This window comes from Acomys russatus, chromosome 7 (assembly GCF_903995435.1).
Source record: "Acomys russatus chromosome 7, mAcoRus1.1, whole genome shotgun sequence".
In the NCBI taxonomy this organism is placed as follows: domain Eukaryota; kingdom Metazoa; phylum Chordata; class Mammalia; order Rodentia; family Muridae; genus Acomys; species Acomys russatus.
Window position 1 is genome coordinate 51,142,831 of NC_067143.1, and position 22,154 is coordinate 51,164,984.

The window sequence follows — 22,154 nt, forward strand, 5'->3', positions numbered from 1 at the left end:
CTATCAGAGCTGGAAAGAACTAGTGAACAGAGGCACCAAGGGCCCGGGGGCTCCCTGACCGGGAGGGCATTCTGCCCACACAGGGATGCCACGTCTGGGCCTTCTGGACTGAAACTTTACTTTGCTTTGAGAAAGAGGAAGCTACACCTCAAGTTGCTCCAAAGGACTGTGCACACAGGCATGGTTATGAGGGGCTGCCATATTGACCCTCAGCATATTCCTGGAAGGTCAGGACCCCTAGGCAGGTGCCAAAGTGGTGCAACTTCTGAGGCCAAAGGTGAGCTGGCTGTCTTCTGGGCTGTCTCAGGCAGCTGCTTTCTGCCAGAGTCCACACATGTGATAGTGACAGGGCTAGATATGGTGGAATGCCAGTTCTGGGGCGGGGGGCAGGCCTGCTGCTAGAGTCCACTCCAGTGCTGGGCTCTGTCCAACCAGGCACACAGAGCTGTTCCCACCACTGCCTCACATGCTGAGCAAGGCCTCTCTTGACCCAGCCTGCAGTGGCACCAAGTTTCGTTCTCTTACTTCTGAGTCTAGTCAGTTGTTAAGCACATACTTTGGGGATCCCTGTCAGGCGCTGACTCTCTGCTGACTAGCCTACTCACCTTCTGTGCCCGACTCAGGATGGACTGGCCACGCTGGACAAGTTGTCTCTCACTCCTACATTCATAGCCCTTGTCACTATGGGAGGTGTGTTTTCATTTGCAGGAACTGTGTGTCTCTGCCTGGGTTCCTATGCCCAGAACGGAGCCACACAAAGAGCAGGTACCTGGTCAATGCTTGAAGGGACAGGACAGGACAAGGGATAACAACAGAAATGAGTTGACCTGTGCCACACAGGAAATGTCTCTTCTAAGACAACAGGGAAAGTTCCAGGGAGAAACATACTTCCTAAGTAACCTGAACCAAGAGGGAAGCTTCCAGTGTCTGGAACCTCCCTTCTGCCTCTCAGGAAGCTGCCAGACATAGCTAGGGAGACAAGCTATGAAGTCTATACAGAGGGCCTGAAGAGACTGTGCATACAGGGGTCCCCACCCTACCCTGGGGAAGGTGTATAATAGCTCAGATGAGGCTTAACATGAGGGAGGCATGGGGGGCCCTGTAGATGCTTCTACAAAGAGAGCGCACAGATTTAAGGACTTGAGTATACGTGTCTAGTCCAGCTGCAGCAGAACAGAGGAGCAAGCAGGAAGGACCAGAAGGCTATGAAATGCGGGCCTCTACCCTGAACACCAGAAAGAGCCAGCCAGTTTCCATTTCTTCCGACAACTTTCAACAGGGCAGCAAGCTAGCCATTTATGTGCTAACACAGAGACATGGACAAGCTCCTCTGAGGGCTGTTATGGAAAGTATGTGTCCTAAAATAGTGTCCAGAGTGACATCTGGCCCAAAGGGAACAGCAAATCATGGCAGATCCAAGCCCTAGCCGTGCTGTGCCGGGGGAAGAGCCTGCCTCAGGGAGCCCAGCATCCCAAGTCTCCTTAGATTTCCTGGGGCCCTTCTTCCTCTTTGGGTTCCCCCAGCACTAAATTAAGGGGTAAGGATAGGACAGATGAGGTCTGAGGTCTTGCCAACTTGGACCTTCTGTTCTCTGCTAGAACTCACTAATGGCCTTTTAATCTGTAAATGATCTTTCTAATAGGAACAGTGGCTCCTACAGGGCTTACTCCAGAGGTTCAGGGTTTAACATATTTAGTTTTCATTAAATAAGGTAGAGTCCTGGGAGGCAAAGACAAAGTCTTTAAGGATGCCAGGTCCTCCACACCCGACCAGGACTGTGATATGAGCAACAGGAGCCCCCGGTAGCCTGCTCTCTCCACCCCCACTTTCTGACCCAGCACATTCTGGAATAGGAGGGACTGCTATGGCAACACCACCAGCTTGCATGTGCATCACTAAGTAGTCCCCAAAATAGGCCCTTATGGCAATCCATGCGGAGGTAAGTTCCTCTGGGCCACCTACCTGGGCCCCAAGGAGGATACAAGCCCCATTTTTTTTTTTTTAATGACACTGAGGGTAAGAATGAGGAAGGGCAGTGGGCCAGGTCTGTCAACATGCTTCTCCAGTTGATCTGGAAGGAACCAAAGGGCCTGACCTAGCTCTGAGGAGCCAAGGCAGTGTGGAAAGCATGCGCAGAGCAAGGTGCCAGCTCAGAACCACTAGCTACTCCAATAAGAGCGTGCCCTCAAGCTTCCTGCTCCTGTGGGTTGGCAAAGGGTCTCACAGGTTCAGCACCATAACAGGGAAAATACTTTTATCACACAGGAAGGGACTAAGAATCAGCAAGAGGCAGTGGCTTGCTGAGGCTACACAGATCTTCATTGGCAGGGTAAGGACGACACATACCTAGGCCTGCCTCCCAGTCCTGAACTCCCAAAGTAGCCAACAGTAGCTCCATACCATGAGTACCCAGGAGCGCTAGGGGCTAAGAAACTCCTCCCGGAAGGAGGACTCTCAAGTCTTCTAAGGCAGATTAACCCCACAGGCCAGGACATAGCACTGTTTCATGTATCTTTACTCCCCAGTACACTGGACTGCAGCCCAGGCAGGCCCCTCAAAGGCCCACAGTCAAGACTTCGATTTCCCACTCTAACTTGTGTGTCTTTACACTATCCCTTATGCCTGGAACATCTTTCAAAATATTATTTATTATTTAGTAAGTACACATGTGGGGGCGGTCAGAGAAGAACTTTTGGGGGTCCTTTCCTTCCACTATGGGTGATGGACATTGATCTTGTGAGGTCAGCAGGTGACAAGCAAATGCTTTTACTCACTGGGCCATGCCACCAGCTCTACCTCAATGCTCTTATCTGCCTTGCCAATGCCATTTCATCCTTCCCAGATCAGAACGAGCATCACCCAATCTAGGGCGATTTAGCTCCCTTATCCTCTCCAACCAGTTGCCCCTTCTTCCTGCCACTGCTCAGCTCTCTCTGCACATCCTCAGTGCGTGTATGACCTCTGGCCTTGCTTCCTCAAAACCAGACACGCTGGCTGACACGAACTCAGCCACTGAACTGAAAGCCCAAACTCAGGAGCGTCCTCACCCTCCAGTCTTCATGAACTCAGGTAGAATCTTTGATGACAAGGCCAAGGAAGTAGGCCACTTAGGATACCAGGTTCCCAACAGTCTGGTTGTCCTGGAACCCAAAGATCTGCCTGCCTCTAACAGAATGCTGGGATTAAAGATATGAACTACCACACCCAACTTTGAATCTATTTCAAAACATGAAAATGAGCTGGGTGGTGGTGGTGCAAGTCTTTAATCCCAGCACTCGGAAGGCAGGGGCAGGTGGATTGCTGTGAGTTTGAGAGATCCATTCGAGGCCAGCCTGGTCTACAAAGCAAGTGAGGGATAGCCAAGGCTACACAGAGAAACCTTGTCCTGAAAAACCAAACAACCAAACAACAAAAGAAAGGAAAATGAAATCTCCAGAGACAGTAAACCCATCATGTCCCAGAGGGGTAAAAAAGGCAGGACAGAAATCCTGGCTCTGGTTTTCTATAGTCTTGAACCATGTATGGACCATGGTATACCTGGCTTTACCGGCTTGGCACTCAGCCGCCAAGGCAAGCTCTTAACCAGACTGTGGGTGTCTCTAGGACAACTCAGCACATACAGGCAAAGAGGTCTGGGGAAAGCTAAGGAATTACACTGAAGCTGAGGACAGGGCTTCCTGCCAAGAGGACCTGGGAAGTCCCATTAATGATTCACTCACTCACCAAATATCTACAGGGCTCATACTACCGGCCTGCACACGGTTAGACACTAGGAACACAACACTGAGGAAGACAAATGAGGTCCCTGTTCCCAAGAGCTGACAATTACCCAAACAATAATAACAAGCACATGTGATAACTAGGTGATGGACTACAAAAGATTTGGGGTCCTGGAGGATGGGGTGACCATCTGGGTAAGCGCGCCAAGATCTGAGAAGGGAAGCAAGTACAGAGACCCTGAGAGAGAACTGAAATTATGGACAATGATGGAGGGTCAGAAAGACCACCAGCACGTGGCAGGGTGGTCAGAAGGTAATGAGTTGGTGGGAGGTGTTCGGGTAGCCTCATAGGATCTAAGGCATGAAGTACTGGGGAGGGGGAGGTGCCAGTTCATTTAGCCAAAGTCCTGTGGGCTGTTGGCACCCCTATTCACCATACTCAATATGCAGTTAGAAGTAATCGGGTTTCATTTGACAACTGCATGGTACATACGACAGCTTTCAGTGTTCCTGTCCACACACTTCTCTAGCTTAAGGAGACTGGTAGGCCCAGATGGAGGTGGATCGGGGCTCTAGCTTGGCTTTCATAAATCCTGGACTAGTCCTTCTGGGGACCTCAGTCTCTAATCCGGGCTATGAAGGTTGGGCCAGATCCAGCACCAATGTGTAACTGGTTTTATAACTCAAGTTCTTGCTGCTGAATTTAGGAGCGGGAGGGTGGAGGCGGGGCAGGATTTCCACACTTGCCACTGAGTCACTTACCTGCTAATAAAGCATTGTATTTGGCCCTCCTTTCTTAGCTTTGGCAGCAGATGTAACTCAAAAGTAGTTTCTGTGAAGCTGAGAGAAAAGCGACACAGAACTGAGGGAGTGGGGACCTGGAGTGAGATTTTCATTCTGTGACCACAGGATTGTGATAGACGACTGTCAGCCCTCAGTTCCAGAGTTACCCCAACAAATCTGGCCACTTAGTTTTATCTATCTGGCATATTCCCAGGGACGGAATCTCCATCTCCCAGGCTATGCAGTCAGCAGTGGCTGTTGGGATTCTTCTTCTAAAACCCTGACTATGACTCCACCCCTGACCTACGCTTTGGAGCCACACAATGTACCAGCTCAGAAATGTACTGCCACTACCTCACGCTGGGTCCTGGACCGAACCCCAAGAACAGCCACCAGCACTCAGGGGCTTTACCATGAGAATCTCCATATCCAGGGGCAAAGGTAGGGATGTCCCTGCAGCTAGATAAGGCCTCCAAGCCAGTCTTTCAGAGATTAGAAAATACCAACACAAACCAGGAGTGATGGCGCACTCCTTTAATCCTAGCGCTCAGGAGGCAAGCAAGCAGGCGGTTCTCTAAGGCCAACCTGGTCTACAGAGTGAGTTCCAGGACAGCCAGAGAAACAAAGAAACCCTGTCTTCACACACACACACACACACACACACACACACACACACACACACACACCAGACTACCTCTCTCCCAACAAACAAATGCATACTACTCAGTCTTCAACAAAGACAAGTCACCAAATTATCTAAGCCATCTCTCACCCATTACGGAACTTCCCTTCTCAGAATCCATGCTCTCTCCTCCTTCCTTGAACACTGCCACTAACAGGGTGTTTAGTGGGAACTGAGCTGCTGAGGCAAACTAGGCCACTAGGGAGTGTCTCCGAGGACCGAGGAGGTACAAGGAGGCCTCTGGGAGATGTCAAGATAACATGAAATTTGCTGGAGCATCCTCCCCTACCCCACCTAGTCTTTCACCAAAGTAGGAAGCTAAACTGACTAGTCTGCATTTCACAGCAGTCCTTGCTGCAGTCTATGATGTAAGTACACCCACTTTTCTTCCATTGTATTTCCTAGGTTAGACAACATGGAGAAATCCTGCTTTGACAGTGAAGAGCTGCTCAAATTTCATCTGATGGAGTACAAATTACCTGAGTTTAGAAGCAAAACAAAACAAAACTAAGCCAGGTAGGGGTGGTGCACACCTTTAATCCCAGCACTCAGGAGGCAGAGGCAGGTAGATTTCTGTGCATTCAAGACCAGCCTGGTCTACAAAGTGAGTTCCAAGACAGCTAGGGCTATACAGGGAAACCTTGTCTTGGGGGAAGAAAAACAAACAAACCTAAAAACCAAAAACCAAAACCTGTCAAAAATTGTACTTAACAGGTTTCCTGCTCCTGGAAGACAGGGGCGAGCTCAGGATAGAGTCTCCAGGAGGGACCACAGCAGACAGAAGACCCATCCCATTACCCAGAGACTGAGACCATTTAAAAGCATGAACCCTGTTAAGGACATCAAAAGGCACAGTGAAGAGAGACGCTCTGAGAGAAGAGGCTATTAGGAGCTATAGGCTGGTATGTGGGGCAGCTCAAACTGCCCCTAGGATGGAAACTACTCAGTACCAGAGGTACTCCAGCGGTAGACAACCACAGCAACAGCCAGCTAGGACTAGTGCCAATGCCAGGTGGGAAAACTGTGACCAAGCTTCAGCGCAGTTACCCCTGCAGCCACCAGCACACAAGATGGGCAAACAACCAAATGGCAAGGGCCACTCCTGACATCACATTAAGAGGAAACTGGATTTAGAACTGTTTCCCATAGGGTGTTCTTGACTTTCTATAACATGCACTAATAGAAGTAACCACCAGAAAACTGATTTACCAGCAATCTTATTTTCTTCCTGACTGCCTATACTTTTCAAAATTACTGTAGTCAGCATGTTCTGGAACTCTGTAAACTAGGCTGGCCTCAGATACAAGAGAGCTGCCTGCTTCTGCCTCCCAAGCGCTGGGATTAAAGGTGTGCGCCACCACTGCCCTGCTAAGAAAACCCTTCTTCCTTCAGTTTCTCCTAGTACAGCTAAGGAGTGTGGGATATTCTGCCTTGTATAGGAAAACTCTCTGCCCACCCTGCACCTGTTCACTGAAGGCCTTGTTTCTACCTTGAAGGCAGAACCTTCAATAAGGAAAACCAAGCCAGGTGGATCTCTGTGAGTTCGAGGCCAGCCTGGTCTGCAGAGAGTTCCAAGCTGGAAAAACAAACAAACAAACAAAAACTCAGGAACTTCTAAGCATATCAGACTCAAGGTTGTTAAGTGGGCTCACAGTCTGGCTTGGCACACAAAAGCTGTGGTGGAGGACAGTTGGGGCACACCTGTTCCAGACAGGCATGTTCTCCATCCAGTGGCTGTTTCAGAGGATTGCAAAACCCTTACCATCCTGCCCTATCCAGTTTCTCCCAGCCAAACCCTACTCCACCTTGTGAGAAAGATCAGTACTGGGGGCTGGAGAATGAAATATCACTAATAACTGAGCCGAGTGGGTGGTGTTACCCTTCATCATCTGGGGGATGGGAAGTGACGTAACACATGTCGCAACACTGGTGAGTACCAAGATGGAGAACGAACCCAGGCTTGACTAGGATACCAGGTTGTCTAGCTCAAAGTGACCAACCAGACTAGGTAAGAATGATTCTTCCTTCATCCCAGACCAAAATGACGGGATGCAGCGAGTCCGATTCCTCCAAACAGAAGCCAGACATGGTGCCACACACTTGCAATCCTAGAACCTGGGATGCTGAGGCAGAAGGATTGCGAGTTGGAAGCCAGCCTGGGCTATGAGGTGAGACCTTTTTAAAAACTAGAAGTAGTTGTCCGGGACGCCAACCTGCAGCAGCTAGCTGCGCAGCACAGGGCAGCATGCCTTGGCCCAAGTCCCTTCTTGAAAGTCGTCTCGCTGTGGGTAACCCCAGGATGAAAGCTCCAGCGGTGACTGACACTCACCCCATCGCCCAGACCCCTCGCGTGACAGGGCAGGTCCTCCATTCTTGTTCTCGCCGCGGGCCGCTTCGGCCCGACGCTCACCCCGGAGCACCCCGGAGTAGGCGGCGATGAGGGTCTTCATGCTGAAGCCGGTGCACGTCACGGCCGTGCAGAACGCCGCTTCACGCCGTGCCCCTGGCCCATGCCCCGGCCGCCGGGGCCAGGGCTTCGCGCTGAGCTCCGGGAGCCGGGGGACAGCGCCCAGGCCGTGGCGGCAGGAGCACGAGAGCCGAGGAAGATAGCCGCTGCCCACCCTAGAAGAGCCGAAAAGGCAGCGAAGCGCGGCCACGGCGCCTGGCGCCGCCGCGCGCGCGCTTTATAACCTCACAACGGGGCGGGTCGTGACGTAATGGGGCGGGGCAAACGGCTCCGCCCAGGAACGTACCATGTTCTGGTGGGGGTGAGGCTCCCGAGTTATGTGCTGAGGCCAGGACGGCGCCATGGCCCGAGATATACGGGACAGAGTTCTCAAGTACGAGAAAAGGAGCTGGAGTCTCGGTGCGTGAAAGTGCACCTGGCTATCCCAGAGGCTGCCTTATCCCCCTCCCTCGCCCTCCCTCACCCTCCCTCGCCCTCCCTCGCCGACATTGGTATGGTCCAGCAGCTGGAACGTGGGCCGGGAAATTGAGCACGTGCGGTACGATTGGGAGCGTGCGGGAGCCTGTGTTCTTCCTTGGCTGTGCTTTCCTTTGGCTGCAGTGGGCAGGCCTCGCCTGCGGTCAGCAGTGTTGGAATTAGTTAGGTTACAGCAGTGCTTTGCAATCAATCACCCAAGTGCCCTGTCTTTCCTTTTATCAGGAAGAAAGCAATCCTATGAACCTAGTATGCACTTCAAGTACAGTTCCAGCTCTCTCCTTTCCTCAACTTGGGGCCAGGGATTGTTGGTTTAGTTTTGGAGTTGTTTGTTTGGGTTTGGTTTATTTTTTTTTTTAGCAACAGGGTTTCTCTGTATAGCCCTGGCTGTCCTGGAACTCACAGAGATCTACCTGCCCCTGCTTCTGCCTCTGCCTCTGCCTTTGGAGTACTGGGGTTAAAGGTTTGTGCCACCCACCCACCCAGTTTTCAAGTCTGTAAAACGGTTAAGAACATGGTGTTTGGTGAGAGGCTTTGAGAACTAAGGGAGTGAGATATGAAAGGCACATAGCTCACTACAGGCGCTTAAGGTTAGGAATTCTTTCCGTAGCCCACGGATGAATAGGAGTTTTGCAGAATGAGGGTGTGAAGGCAGCACAGTAAGCTCGTTTGGAGTTGGGCCAGGGCCCTTAGTGACTGTAGTCCAGGCAACTGTGGGAAACGAAGCTGCCGTGACATAGGCTACAGCTTGGTCTTAGAAGAACCTTGTCTCTCTTCAGACACTGTGGTAGGGATGGGTTCTTGGGAGATCCTTAATAAAGGAAATGATAGTAGTTAAGATGAAGTCTAGGAGCCCTCTAGACAGAGTGTGAGAAACAGACAAGAGCAGGCTGGGAGGGAGTTGGGTAAGAGGGCTAGCCTCAAGCAAAGGCAGTGGTAAAAGGAATGCCCTGCAGGAAAAAAGCATAGGTGGGCTGGGGTGTGGTTGGCCCTTGGGTTGCATACACAAGGCCTGGAGCATAGGACTTTGGGGCAGAATAGAAAAGAAAGGAGGTGAGCTCTAACAGAAGCATGAAAAAGGCTAGGAGTCACGCAGTTCCAGAACATGTGACAAAGGCCATTAGTGAAACTTAGAAACACTCGCATTCGTTTAACTCCTTCAAAGACACGGTGGGTGGGTAGGGCACAAATCTGACAGAGAAAATGCTACCAAACACTGAGAACTGAGTCAACCAGAAGTGGAAGGAAAGATATCCTGGGGCAGAGGGATGTCGTGTGATGATGCTCTGTGGCAGGGCTGGAGCCTTGTGTGGAGCTAAAGAAAGGCCAGTAGCACACTAGTCCACGGGAGATGGATGTGTGTTATGCAACAACTGTGGGACACAGCAGGTATATATTTTAGGGGAAAAGAATAGTTCAGCCATGTGGGTGCTGTAGTGCCAGTAGAATAGTGGAGGCAGTATAAGGCTCCGGGTTCAGAACCTAGCAACACGTGTGTGTGTGTGTGTGTGTGTGTGTGTGTGTGTGTGTGTGTGTGTGTATTGTCTTGGCATGAAAAACCCCAGGTCACTGTAAGGTGTATCTCTGCTCTAGAAGCACCTTCTGTGGAGGAGGCCTTGTACTGGGACCCAAGGCCCACTCACTCACCTCTGGTCTTGTCTAATGGACAGAGATTAAGATAGAAGACTAGCGGCCTGGGGGTGTGGTCTCTCTCCTCTATCAGTGACTCGTCAAGTGTCCTTAAGGTAAGTCACTAGCTGGTCATCACAAAGTGGGAGGGGGGGAGGGGGATTGGGAAGCCAGGTCTGGCGGTACATACCTGTTATAATCCAGCACTTGGCAGGTGGGGAGGAAACCTCCAGGAGTTTAAGGTCATTCTTGACTACAGAATGAGCTGGGAGCTAGCCTGAGGTGGATGAGACGCAGTCTCAAAAAAGAATCAGGCGGAGGGAGGAAGAAAGCAAAGAGGGAGACGTGGTGACAGTTCCTGTCTTGAGGACTTCTATGGATCAACTAAAATAATATGGGAAGGGTGTTACCATTATGCAACGAGAGTAAGATATCATTATCTTAATGATAACAAATGGCAAGACTTTGGGTAAACAAAGCCGATTGGAAACATTCAGATCCCAAGTTCGTGGACTTTGGCATTTTCCTGTGCACCTTCTCTGGGCTACATACTGATCGGAACACTCAGAATCAGACCTAGTCCCTGCCTTTGTGAAGGCTCAACCAAGAGATGAGACCAGTGGTCAAAGGGTCAGCCCTTCCCTCCTGCCTGCCGTTTCCTGCCTCGGCTGAGCTTAGAATTTACCCAAGCCCAGGAGCCCTTGGTCTGTGCCCACTGTGGGTCTGACTTAGCCAAGAAGCTCGGCCAACAGTGGATTGGCCAAGAGATGTTACAGTAGTCAGGGAACAATACATGAAAAGATCAAGAGGCTTATGGCTGCTGGATAGGAGATGAATCTGGCTCTGTTGATCAGAAGGGAAGGGCATGTAGTCAGAGGTCCAGCATGGGCAGAGGTCCTGGAGTGGAGCCCTACTATAACTGTAGATGGTGAGCTAAGGAGAAGGTGGGAGGTGAAATTGGAAAGCTGACAAGAGCCAAATCTGGGGGACCTCATGGTTCAGCACAGGGTGTGGCTTCATCCTGTGCAGGAACAGAACAAGGGAAGGGGGGCTGAGGTCCTGGATTAGATGATGGGTTAGCAGGATAGACTGAGCCGGCAGTGTATGTATAGGTAGAAGGTTCGGGAAACAGGGCTGTAATATCTAGGCCCTAATGGCAGGCAGTGGCGGCCCACAGCTTTAATCCCAGTGCTCAGAAGGCCGAGGCAGGTGGATCTCTGAGTTTGAGGCTAGCCTGGTCTACAGAGAGAGTTCCAGGACAGCCAGGGCTACATAGAGAAATCCTGTTTTGAAAAAAAAAAATCTAGTCCCTAGTTCAGACCCTTCAATGTGGGAACATGTACCAAGGGCCACAGATAGGTCTAAGAGCTCCCTTACCATCCGGCTTCTATGGCTGTGCTCACTGCTTATATACATTGGCTCAGATTGCGTTCGGGTGGAAAGCCAGCCCCACAGTTAGAAGTTTAAGAGGAGACATTGTGAGGCTGGGGAGATGGCTCAGCAGTTAAGGGTATGAGCTGATCTTCCGGAGGACCCGGGTTAAACTCTCAGCATCCACATGGCAGCTCACAATTGAACATAACTCCAGTCCCAGGGGATCAGAGCCACTCTTCCGCCTCATTTAGCGATGTACATGGCGCACAGACACACATGCAGGCAAAACATCCACATACGTAAAAATAAATAAGACAGAACACTGACTGAGGGTCTCTCTAGCTGTAGGAAGATGGATATTGGGCGCTCACAGTGAGTATTGATTTCAGGTTTCTTTTCCACACATTCGCACGCCCTTAGCATTTTGTGATAGCCTGCCTGCACTTCACGAGGATGAACAGGTCAGCTATAAGATGTATTCCAGACCTAGCCAGGTCCAGTGGCAAATGCCTGTAACTCCAGCACACGGGAGGCAGAGGCAGGAGGATGTCTGTGAATTCGAGGCCAGCCTGGTCTACAAAGGGAGCCCAGGACAGCCAAGGCTACACAGAGAGACCCTGTCTCAAAAACATGTGTTTTAGACTTGGGTTACCGCTTCTCCATTACTGTACATCCCAGCTCATGAACACTTTAAATAACCAGAGACAGATCAAGTCGCACATCTAAGAACAGCTTGGCCAGCGTGGGCTTTACTAAGTTTGTAGTTACTAATACTCCATTCAGTCACCAGTGTCAGATTGCCATTAGGTTTTTTGTTCTTAATTTTTTTTTTTTTCCTTAGACAAGGCTTCTTTGTGTAACAACCCTGGCTGTCTTGGAACTTGCTATGTAGACCAGGCTGGCCATGAACTCACAGAGATCTACTTGCCTCTGCCTCCTGAGTGCTGGGATTAAAGGTGTGTGCCACTACCACCTGGCAGGTTGCGATTAGGAATTGTGTGTATGGCCTTGCATTTCTATGGATCAGTGTATAGGCTGAAAGGAGAACCTTACCCGCCTCCATCACATAGAAGAGCGTAGACTAAGTGGGGGTTCACAAGGCAGAGAGGATGCCTGTTCGAGAGGCAGAGGAAGAAAGCAAGCATTTGCCGAGCTCCCTGCTCTGTGCTAGCCCCCAGGTGATGTGATCCTATCCGACCTCACAAGCACTGCAGGTATGAATATCACCCCACTCTGCAGTTGAGCTAAAGAGAAATGTCCTGGACTGCACAGTAAATGGACACAGGCAGAACCTCTAACCAGAAATCTGAAATGTTTCTGGTTCTGAGCATTTCAGATGAGGGGTGCTCAGCCTGTGGGAAAGCTGGAACTCACATCTCTAGCCTGCAGCCTGTGTGCCTTTCCTGCTTTCCCATCCCCCGCTGGCTGCAAGGGGATCCTCCTCAAACACAAGAACTCTTGAGTGAAAGGGACCTCGCACCCATCGTCCCCTTCAAGCAGCTCCCTCAGCCCTGTGAGATTATTCCCACTTTGTCACTGAAAAGACTACCTTAACCGTCAGGGAGCTAATTGATATTAGGGATGGGGGAGGGGGCATTTAATCCAGTCTCCCCCTCAGGGCTAGGTAGGGCCTTTGAGGTTCAACTCAGGACGGCTGGCCTTCCTCACAGAGGGAAGGAGGGCAGAGGTTTGGGCAAGGGAAAGGCAGCCTGGCATGGCTCACTGGCTCAGAATTTACCATCTCTTTCTCTAGGCAGTAATCTGCCAGTTGGAGCTGTCGTGTGGCAGGGCTGCGCCCTCCTGGCCTTCCTCTCATTTCTAAGCCCTCCACTGTCTTTCTTCTAGACATCCCTATGTGCCACTTGGTCATTAGAGGCGGGGGATGGGGGTGCAGTTTCAAGTCCCAGACTATAGAATGTGGACTTTGTCCTCAGAGCAGGGGGAGCCATGGAGGATTTTAGCAGAGGTGAGGCATGCTCATTTTCGTGCTCTGAAAGATCTCACTAACAAGAACACCTTCAGCCGTCACCTTTATGGCATCCTTTCTGATCACCTCTGCCTTAAATTAGATTCCCTGCAGGGAACAGCCTACTCAAATTGGGTAATTTGAGGAAAGTTTAATACAAAGACTGTTTTCAAAGATGTGGGCACGAATATGGGAGACTTTCCCCCAAAACTATTGACATTTAAAGCCCATGGGCAGAAGAGCCAAAGGGAGAATGCTCTACAGAGTGGGAATTGAGGCGAGAAGGCTGCCCAACAGGAGCTGTGGGCAAAGACATGGTTGCCTGGCAGAGTGATTCTCTGCCCTTCCTTTCCTCCCCCAATGCTAACAACAGGACTTCTTGCCACCCCGAGGGTGATACAGGGCCCTTGATGTCAGCCATTCTGAGCACCGGGGAGACTGCAGAATAGACAAAGGTGGAGACCAAGGCTGAGAGAGACTGGGAGGTATACAACACATGGCCCTAGGAAGACTCTGTCCCCTCCCTGTCCAATCAGATCCCTAGCCTCTGTCCTCCATCTGGCCTGTAACAGTTAATGCCTACATAGTTATCTACCCCCCATAGAAAGTCTACTCTGAGGCAGAAGTGTCAGAGTCCTCCCAGTGTCCAACTCTGGGACTGGTTTCTACACAAGAGGGACTTGGGGTGATGTTGGTGGGAGGAGTGAGGGATGGAGGAGTGAATAAAATAACAGTGACATAGCTGGAACAAAATGAAGTCATTTCAAGGCCAACAAGGTTGTTTTGAGGGGTCCTAAGGCTAGCGGGGCGGGGGGGGAGTGTCTCCAAGACTCAGTGACATGGGTAGATGGCAAAGGCAGGGAAGGGGCTAAGTAAGGATTCTCTGGGTTTCAAACCAGAGCCAAGAGCATCCCAGCAGTAAGACCAACCCTTAGCAAGCTCAGCATTGGCCTGTGGTCCTGTCTTGTGTAGCAGATCTGACTGACAGCAGAGCTGATCCCCCTCAGGACCCAGCCCACAAAGTAGCCCCAGTCCCCCCCCCCCCTTTTTTTAGAATGTTCTGTTGCAATATGTACAAAGAACCCCTTGCATCATTCTGACTGCAACGTTCTTACTCAACACGACCAAGGCCTTTCCCCCAACCGGGATGAGGTGGAAGACTTACACACTTACATCACAGAGACTTCACAGAGAATCCATTTTTCATCTGTCCAAGTCTTCTGAGATCCCCCAGTTGTGTGCTCTTCCAGGCCTTAGATCCTGGAGAAGCAGCAGACACCCAGCATGCTACTGTTGGGCCCCAGCTCTTCTGTTATTGTCTATACTGAGGCTTCCTTTGATTCCCAGTGGGCCCTCCTGCCTCACCCTCCCACGGTCTGGGACCATAGGCTCAGCTGCTATGCCCGGCTGGTTTTCAGTTTGAGATAGGGCCTCACAGTGTAGCTCAGGCTGCTCTCAAGCCCATGCTGACATTCCTGCTTTGGCCTTTTGAGTGCTGAGTGTCCCTCTACGCCTGGCTACCCCAGCACTTTACCACTGATACCCTTTACTCAAGTGCACCTGTATTCAGAAGCCCAAGAGAGGACATGAGTAACATGGATGCTGTAGCTTAGCTAGGATGGCCCTCCCCCTTGCAGGGTTCCATAGGGTCACCCCGTATATGTTTAACCCTCTTGCCTGGGTCTTCAAGGGGTCTGGGAAGCACCATGTGAAAACTCCTTTGGTACAGGCAGTCAGTGCTGGACCAGGGACATGCTGAAGGCAGACAGTGAGGCCTGTGCACCTACACAAGGCAGAAGATGTGGCTCTACTGCATTAAGCTCCTCTCAGGCCCATAGTACAAAGTAGGAGCTCAGGGCAGGGCCATCAAATTATTTATGGTAGTTCTGAGTGCTGACTAATCAAAACATTTCTAATCTATACACCCCCAGGTCTTTTCCGGGGACCCAAACAACAACAAAGCCCTGCCCTTGCCATGCTTCAGTTTTCCTGCGCCCCATTCTCTGGAAGTCTGTACAGTGACAATCCCCTGCCCATTGGGCTACAGTGAGGAGTGAAGTGATAAACACAGTGCCTAGCACAAGGCTGGTGCACAGTTCTTTTGTTTTGCTTTGTTTTGTTTTTTAGAGACAGGGTTGCTCTGTGTGGCCCTGGCTGTCCTAGAACTTTCTCTGTAGACCAGGCTGGCCTCAAACTCACAGAGATCTGCCTGCCTCTGCCTCCCGAGTGCTGGGATTAAAGGTGTGGACCGCTGCCGCCACCCAGCAGTGCACAGCTCTTGACAGTGCCACCCATAGAAGCATCATAGCTGAAGGGTGAGCAGGACAGGACTTCCTGCCTGCAGACACAGCAACGTGTTCAAAGAGTTTTACTCAAACATGTCAGGAGTAGAAATGGGGAAAAAAGTGCAAAGAAGGTAGTATAACTGGAGGAGGCCAAGAATGGTAGATATGCTCCCCTCAGCCCAGGGGAGGTCCACTACTCAAAAAGGAAAAAACAAAAACAAAAACAAAAACAAAAACCCCATAAGGGGGACCTGGAAGGAGCTGATGCCACACACAGCAGCCTTAGGAGGTGGCTGTCCTGGACTCACTTTGTAGACCAGGCTGGCCTCGAACTCACAGCAATCCACCTGCCTCTGCCTTCCAAGTGCTGGGAATAAAGGTGTGCGCCACCACGTCCGGGATGTCTTTTTCAAACAGAGCCTCTTCTAGTAAGTTCTAGGCTGCCCAACATAACACAGAGATGGGTAAGACTCACCCTGCTCACAACCTAGGGAAGCGCCTCTGCCCGCAGATGACGTAAACGGATGGAGGAAGCTAGAGATACCAGTAAAAGATAGGGAAGGATGGCCTGGGCAGCTGCTACTTAGTAGAGGAGGGGCAACTTGAGCCATTCTTTGTGTGCCCGTAATTACTGCTGCACTGTACTCTATCTCTGTACAGGGTAACTGTACACTGTACTTTATCTTTAGGGTTCGTTACAATCATCCTTAAATTGGGCTGGGGAGATGCTTCTGTTGGTAAAATACTTGCCACGCAAACACAAAGACCCAGCACCCACATAAAAAGACAGAAATGGTGGTGCATGCTTGCAGTCCCAGCACTGTGGAGGCAGAGACAGGAAGACCCCTGGAGCTCTGTGACTGCCCTAGTCAAACACTGAGCTCCAGGCAACCCAATGCATTAGGGTTCAGTGAGAGACCTTGTTAAATAACAACAATAATAAGGTGGCAAGCAGTGGAAGAGAGCAACTTGTAGCCTCCACATATACACACACAATACCCCCCCTTCTGCCCCACCCCCTACCCCCACACACATACATACACACCCCACCCACTCCACCAATTGCCTGGGTCCATTCCTTGAGCTTCTGGTTGTGTAGCTCTGGCTTGAGAGCCCATAATTTATATTTCTAACAAGTCCCCAGGACTTGCTGCTGCTTTATCCTGTGAGAGCAACACCCTTACCTGCGCTGGTGAGACCACAGTGGGGCATGGACTTGCTCAGTTACATAGCTCCAGCGGCCTGGTGACGACCTTGTGTTTAGCGTGTCCTCAGATCCATCCCAAGCACAACACAATAAGCAAATGTGCCAGTGGTGTGCCAGGAATCATGCCCCAGAAATCTGTGATCCCAGGGGAAAGTCGTTCAGCTGTAGAAACAGTGGGACCCTGGAGGTGGTGACCTGCCCGAAGGAAGGATGGCAGGTGAGATTCCCAGGCCTGGCACAAGATCTGACAGAAGGTGGCTATTGGCAGACATTTGTTGAATTATTTAAGGGTGAATCTTATCCATCTCACTGACTACTCCTACTTCAGCCATCATGTACACAGTGGACATGACCACACAGTTATAAATCTCACCGTGCTTAGAAGAGTGGATGCTATTCATTCATCTAGTAATGCATTCAGTTGCTCAAGTCACTACTGTCTATGGCTACCGTGTCCTTTGCCAAGTTCTGTTTGTGAACTAGGGAGGAAAAAGACACCATCTCTGCCCACCCCCTCTCCAGGAAAAAAAAAAAAAAAAAAAAAAAAACACCATCTCTGCCCTCCCAAAGTCAAATAGAAAGCATGGTGTATGTAGTCTGCACTGAGGTTTTCTGAGATGAATCCTTTAGGGAAGATGCTCCTGATGGATGCAAATTTAGATCTAACCTTGCGCTGAGCTCTAGGTGCGCATCCTTTTCTGTGACCATCACGACAGCTTCGAAGGCGTGAGTTTACAACAACCTTAAAGCAGCTATAAGGACACTGAGGCTTAGAAAGGTGGTCACTAGTTAGAGGAGGAGCCTGGCCTTGAACCCTGGGTAGTCCAAGGCTAAGGCAATGCTTGGGACTGAGTGGAGGGGGTTAAAGAATAAAGGGAGGGTTGGAGAGAAGGATTTGGGGTTTTTTTTTTTACAACATTCCCCTTACCATTGGGCAATCCCCAGAATTAAGTCTGACACTACAGCTCTCACTTCTTGTGTACCTGATATTGAGAAATAGGTTCAGACCCAAGATAAACTCAGGGGAATTTGAACTCAGTTAGCTAGCCCAGTTTGTCCTCTGCCAGCTCAACCTCACCCCACTTGGGCAGAGGTTTCTTGTCCATGGAACTGGGCACACTGTAGCCCTCCCCTTCCCTCTTGACTGGCCTCAAGCGCACTATGATATAACGAACAGTCATGGAAGAGATGGCCTGAGACCCTCTGCTAGGACATTTAGCATGGAATCGCCAACACACTGCAGTACAGCTGTCGACAGCAATCACTTGCTTTTGTTTTACTCTCCTTAGGGGCTGTGGTAATGATCTGTCCTTCCTTCCTTCCTTCCTTCCTTCCTTCCTTCCTTCCTTCCTTCCTTCCTTCCTTCCTTCCTTTTTTCCTTCCTTCCTTCCTTCTTTTCTTCCTTCCTTCCTTTCTTCCTTCCTTCCTTCCTTCCTTTCTTTTTCTTTCAAGAGAAATGGTTTATATTGGCTACCATTTCGGGTTGCAGTTATTATTGCAGGGAAGGCAAAGCAGCCAGCCACACATTAAGAGCTGAGAGGAAACGGCAGGCGTACTTAGCTCACCTTTAGCACTTCTAAATAGCCCAGGAAACCACCCTCACTAGTTGTACTGTCACCATTGTACATTTTGGAACCAGTCTGGAGGGCTGGAGGGGTTTTTAAGGAGGACTATACAGTCGATTTTCTCATCCAGCTCTATGAGTCTGTGTAAGTGACTGTGTAGCACAAAGAAAGCAGTAGTTTTCCTTTGAATATGGCTTTTGGCATAAGCAAATAAGCCCATCACTGGTGAAGGTACACATGCAGGTAACTGTCACTTTTTTTTTTTTTAAGATTTCTTTATTTATTATATATACAATATCCTGCCTGCCAGCCAGAAGAGGACACCAGATCTCATTATAGATGGTTGTGAGCCACCATGTGGTTGTTGGGAATTGAACTCATGACCTTTGGAAGAGCAGTCAGTGCTCTTAACCTCTGAGCCATCTCTCCAGCCCCCGTAACTGTCATTTCTAAAAGCCAGTATTAGCCAGTTTGGACTGTTAATACTGGAACAAAGACAGGAGCATAAGCATTGAGAAAATGTCTTCATTATTGGACGTAGAAAGAGAAGAAATGGGGCAGGAGGATCGCTGTGAGTTCGAGGCGAGCCTGGTTTACAGAGTTGAGTCCAGGACAGCCAGGGCTACATAAAGAAACCCTGTCTTGGGAGGAGAAAATAAAAAGAAGGATAAAGCATATCTTCAATGCTCTATGGTATTTTTCTTGTGTCATAAAGTATTAGTTTCTCAATGTAACTGAATTAAATTAAAGATCGTTAGATACCAGTAACTATATTCACTGCGTACCTACACAGTATTGACTCTAGATTGCTTCTTTTTTCTTGGCATGAAACATCTGTTATATTTGCTCAAGTCATAATGTAAAAGCCTTAATTTGATTTCTGGATTAATTCTTTGGAAAGCAATACTTTTTTTCAATCCTCACACTGACAGTCTGTGTCTTTACTCCTTCTTTTATTTTTTTTCCTTGACCAGCTTCATAAACCAGCCTCATAATTTCAATCTGTTTTCAATTTCATTTACCTCGACTTTTTATCTTAACTCCTTTCTTCTACCTTGGCTACAATTTGTTTTTCTCTTCAGTTTATTGATTCCAAGCCTTTTTGGGTATTTTTTTTTTTTGGAGGGGGGGGAGGTTGTTTGTTTGTTTCTGGGTGTGGGTATGTGTGTGTGTGTGTGTCTGTTAGTTGTTTCTTCAAGATAGAGTCTCACTATGTAGCCCTGGCTGTCTTGGAATTCACTGTATATAGACCAAACTTCAAACTCAGAGATCCATCTGCCTCCACCTTCCAAGTGCTGGGACTAATGTTAACATTTAATCTCTCTAAAAACTGTTCCAGCTGCACCCATACATTTTGATATGTTATGTTTATAATTTTAATCAACTAAAATTATTTAAATTTTTCCTCTGGAATTTTGAGGGGGTCTATTTGTTTTTTGAGACAGAGTTTCTCTGTGTAGCCCTGACTGTCCTGGACTAACAGTGATCCACCTGCCTCTGCCTCCCAAGTACTGGGATTACAGGCGTGTGCTACCATGCCTGGTGCTCCTTTGGAACTTTTTTCTTTGAGTTTGTTTCATCAGAAATGTGTTGTTTCTAAACATTTGGGAAGGGAAATTCAACTTTACTTCTACTAGCTTAATTCCATTTTAGTTATGACATAACTTGTATGACTTCAATTTATATTTGTTTGTTTGTTTGTTTGTTTGTTTGTTTGTTTGAGATAGGGTCTCTCTGTGTAGCCCTTCTGTCCTGGAACTCACTCTGTAGACCAGGCTGGCCTCAAACTCAGAGCTCCCCTTGCCTCTGCCTGCTGGGTGCTAGAATTAAAGAGGTGCATCACCACCACCACCTGGCTATGACTTCAATTTTTAAAAGCTTGTTGAGGAACTTTATAAAAAGGATTTTATTTATTCTGTGTATATGAGTGCTCTATATGCATGCCAGAGAAGGGCATTAGAGGGTATAGATGGTTGTGAGCCACCATGTGGTTGCTGGGAATTGAACTCAGGACTTCTGGAAGGGCAAACAGTGCTCTTAACAGCTGAGCCATCTATCCAGGCCGAGTGTTAATTTTTTAAGGCAGAATCTTAATATATCTGCCTCCCCAAGTCTCCCTCCACCCCCAGAGCAGCTGTTCTATCAGTTCAAGATTGGAGAGAAAATGTGACGCCTTTAGTTACAAGTATAGGTTTGTATTTTTTTTTCAATTCTATGAAAAATTGGGAGGAGGAGCCTTATTTTAAGGATCCTATGTATTCAGAATTGTTTTGATTTCTTGATAAATTGGCTTTTTGTTATTATACATTACATTCTTTTTATTCCCATTATTCTTAAACCTCCTTTGTCTGGTATTAACTTAACCACCTAATTTTATTGTGGTCGTGTGATGGAGTCGTATTTTGCGATATAGCTTTTTTTTTTTTTTTTTCCCCATTTTGCTCTGAACCTACTGAAAGTGGATTCCCACAGACAGCCTACACAGGTGGATCTTTAAAGCACTCCACCTGTCAGCTGGGAAGGTTGTGTATGCCTGTGATCCCAGCACTTGGGAGGCAGAGGCAGGCAGATTGCTGTGAGTTCGAGGCCAGCCTTGGCTGCAAAGCAAGTCCAGGACAGCCTAGCTTACACAGAGAAACCTTGTCTCAAAAAACAAAACAAAACAAACAAAAAGAAAGAAAAGAAGAGAAGAGAAAAAAAAAAAAAAAAAAAAAAAAAAAAGAAAAAGAAGAAATCCACCTGTCAAGATCAGTCTCCAGATGCTGGCCTCACATCTGGAAGACAGACTTAGATCTTCCAATTCACTTGTTGTGTAATTTCCCTATTTAAATTAAAAAATAAAAAACTTTGTTCATCTTTTCATACCTGTGTTTGTATTTATTTAGTGGTTTCCTCTTATTCTCTTCCTCTATTGGGTTATTTGTTATATGTCTTTAAAATGTTTAAGGCCAGTCTGATGCCACAGCTGCTCAGGAGGTTAAGTCTAAAATATCACAAGTTCAAAGCTTGTGTGGGTTACAGAGAAGGTTTAGGGACAGCTTGGGAAACTTAGTGAGACCTTGTCTCAAAAAGGGAGGGGGCGGGGCGCGGGAGTGGGAATATAACTCAGTGGTGGAGAGCTTGCCTTGTTTGCATAATGTTCTGGGTTTGATCTCCAGCACCGACGATACAATTAGTAATCTAGGCTTACATCATCCACCTTAAGCTTATTAGTCAACCTTTGAGTAATATTTTGGGGCAAGTTATGTCTACTTCCTCCTTCTCTCCTTCATATTATGGTCTTGCATGTGTTTTCTCACAGATATTATAAATAATACAATATATCATTATTGCCTTTAGTTCAGTAGTTAATTTTTATTTTTTTCTTCAATGCTAGAGATTGGATATAAGGCTTCATCTATCCTTAGCAAGCAAAACAAAACAGTTATTTAGTCTTCCTTCTGCTCCTGTAACAAAATGTTTGGAGCTGGATAATTTATTACAAGAAGAGGTTTGTTTTTGGTTAATGGCTCTGGATTCTGGAAATCCCAAGATCAAGTGTCCACAATAAGGGAGGGCCACATGCTGTCTCAACTCATGGCATAAACCAGAAACCTAGGCAACTGTGCTCTAAAGACATAGCTAGTCTCCCCCTACCCCAGAATCGTTCCACCCATGAGGGCTTCACCCCTGTGACCCAGACATACTCCAGCAATGTCCCATTGAGGAATTACAGTTCCCACTTGGATTTGGGTGCCAGAAGGTGCAGACAATAGTAGCGGTCTTTTATATTTACCTTTTGTTTACTTTTAGAGTTGGCGGCAGTCTTCATTTCTTTGTGTAAATCTAGATTTCCATCTGCTGTTGTATATATGTGGTTATGATTTAACCTTTTTCTTTCAAAGTGCTGTCGTTGTCGTTGTTGTTTTGAGACAGGGTCTCTCTACAGCCTTGACTGTCCTGGAACTCAGTATGTAGACTAGGTTGGTCTCAAACTCAAAGAGATGACTGTGCCTGTGCCTGT

The 22,154-nt window shown here is 48.5% G+C and overlaps 1 protein-coding gene across 2 annotated transcripts in view; it reads right to left on the bottom strand.

Moving 5' to 3' along the window:
• The window catches only part of Dgat2 (diacylglycerol O-acyltransferase 2), a 30,740-nt gene extending 22,909 nt beyond the window's left edge, over positions 1–7,831 (bottom strand). The window contains exon 1 of one of the 2 annotated variants that reach the window (XM_051149004.1): positions 7,514–7,831. In XM_051149004.1, coding sequence (XP_051004961.1) covers positions 7,514–7,634 — 121 coding nt within the window. In that variant the 5' untranslated portion in view covers positions 7,635–7,831. Of the gene's footprint in view, positions 1–5,274; positions 5,294–7,513 lie in introns of those variants that run through there. The other variant, XM_051149005.1, reaches the window with a different exon arrangement.
• Positions 7,832–22,154: the final 14,323 nt, after the last annotated feature.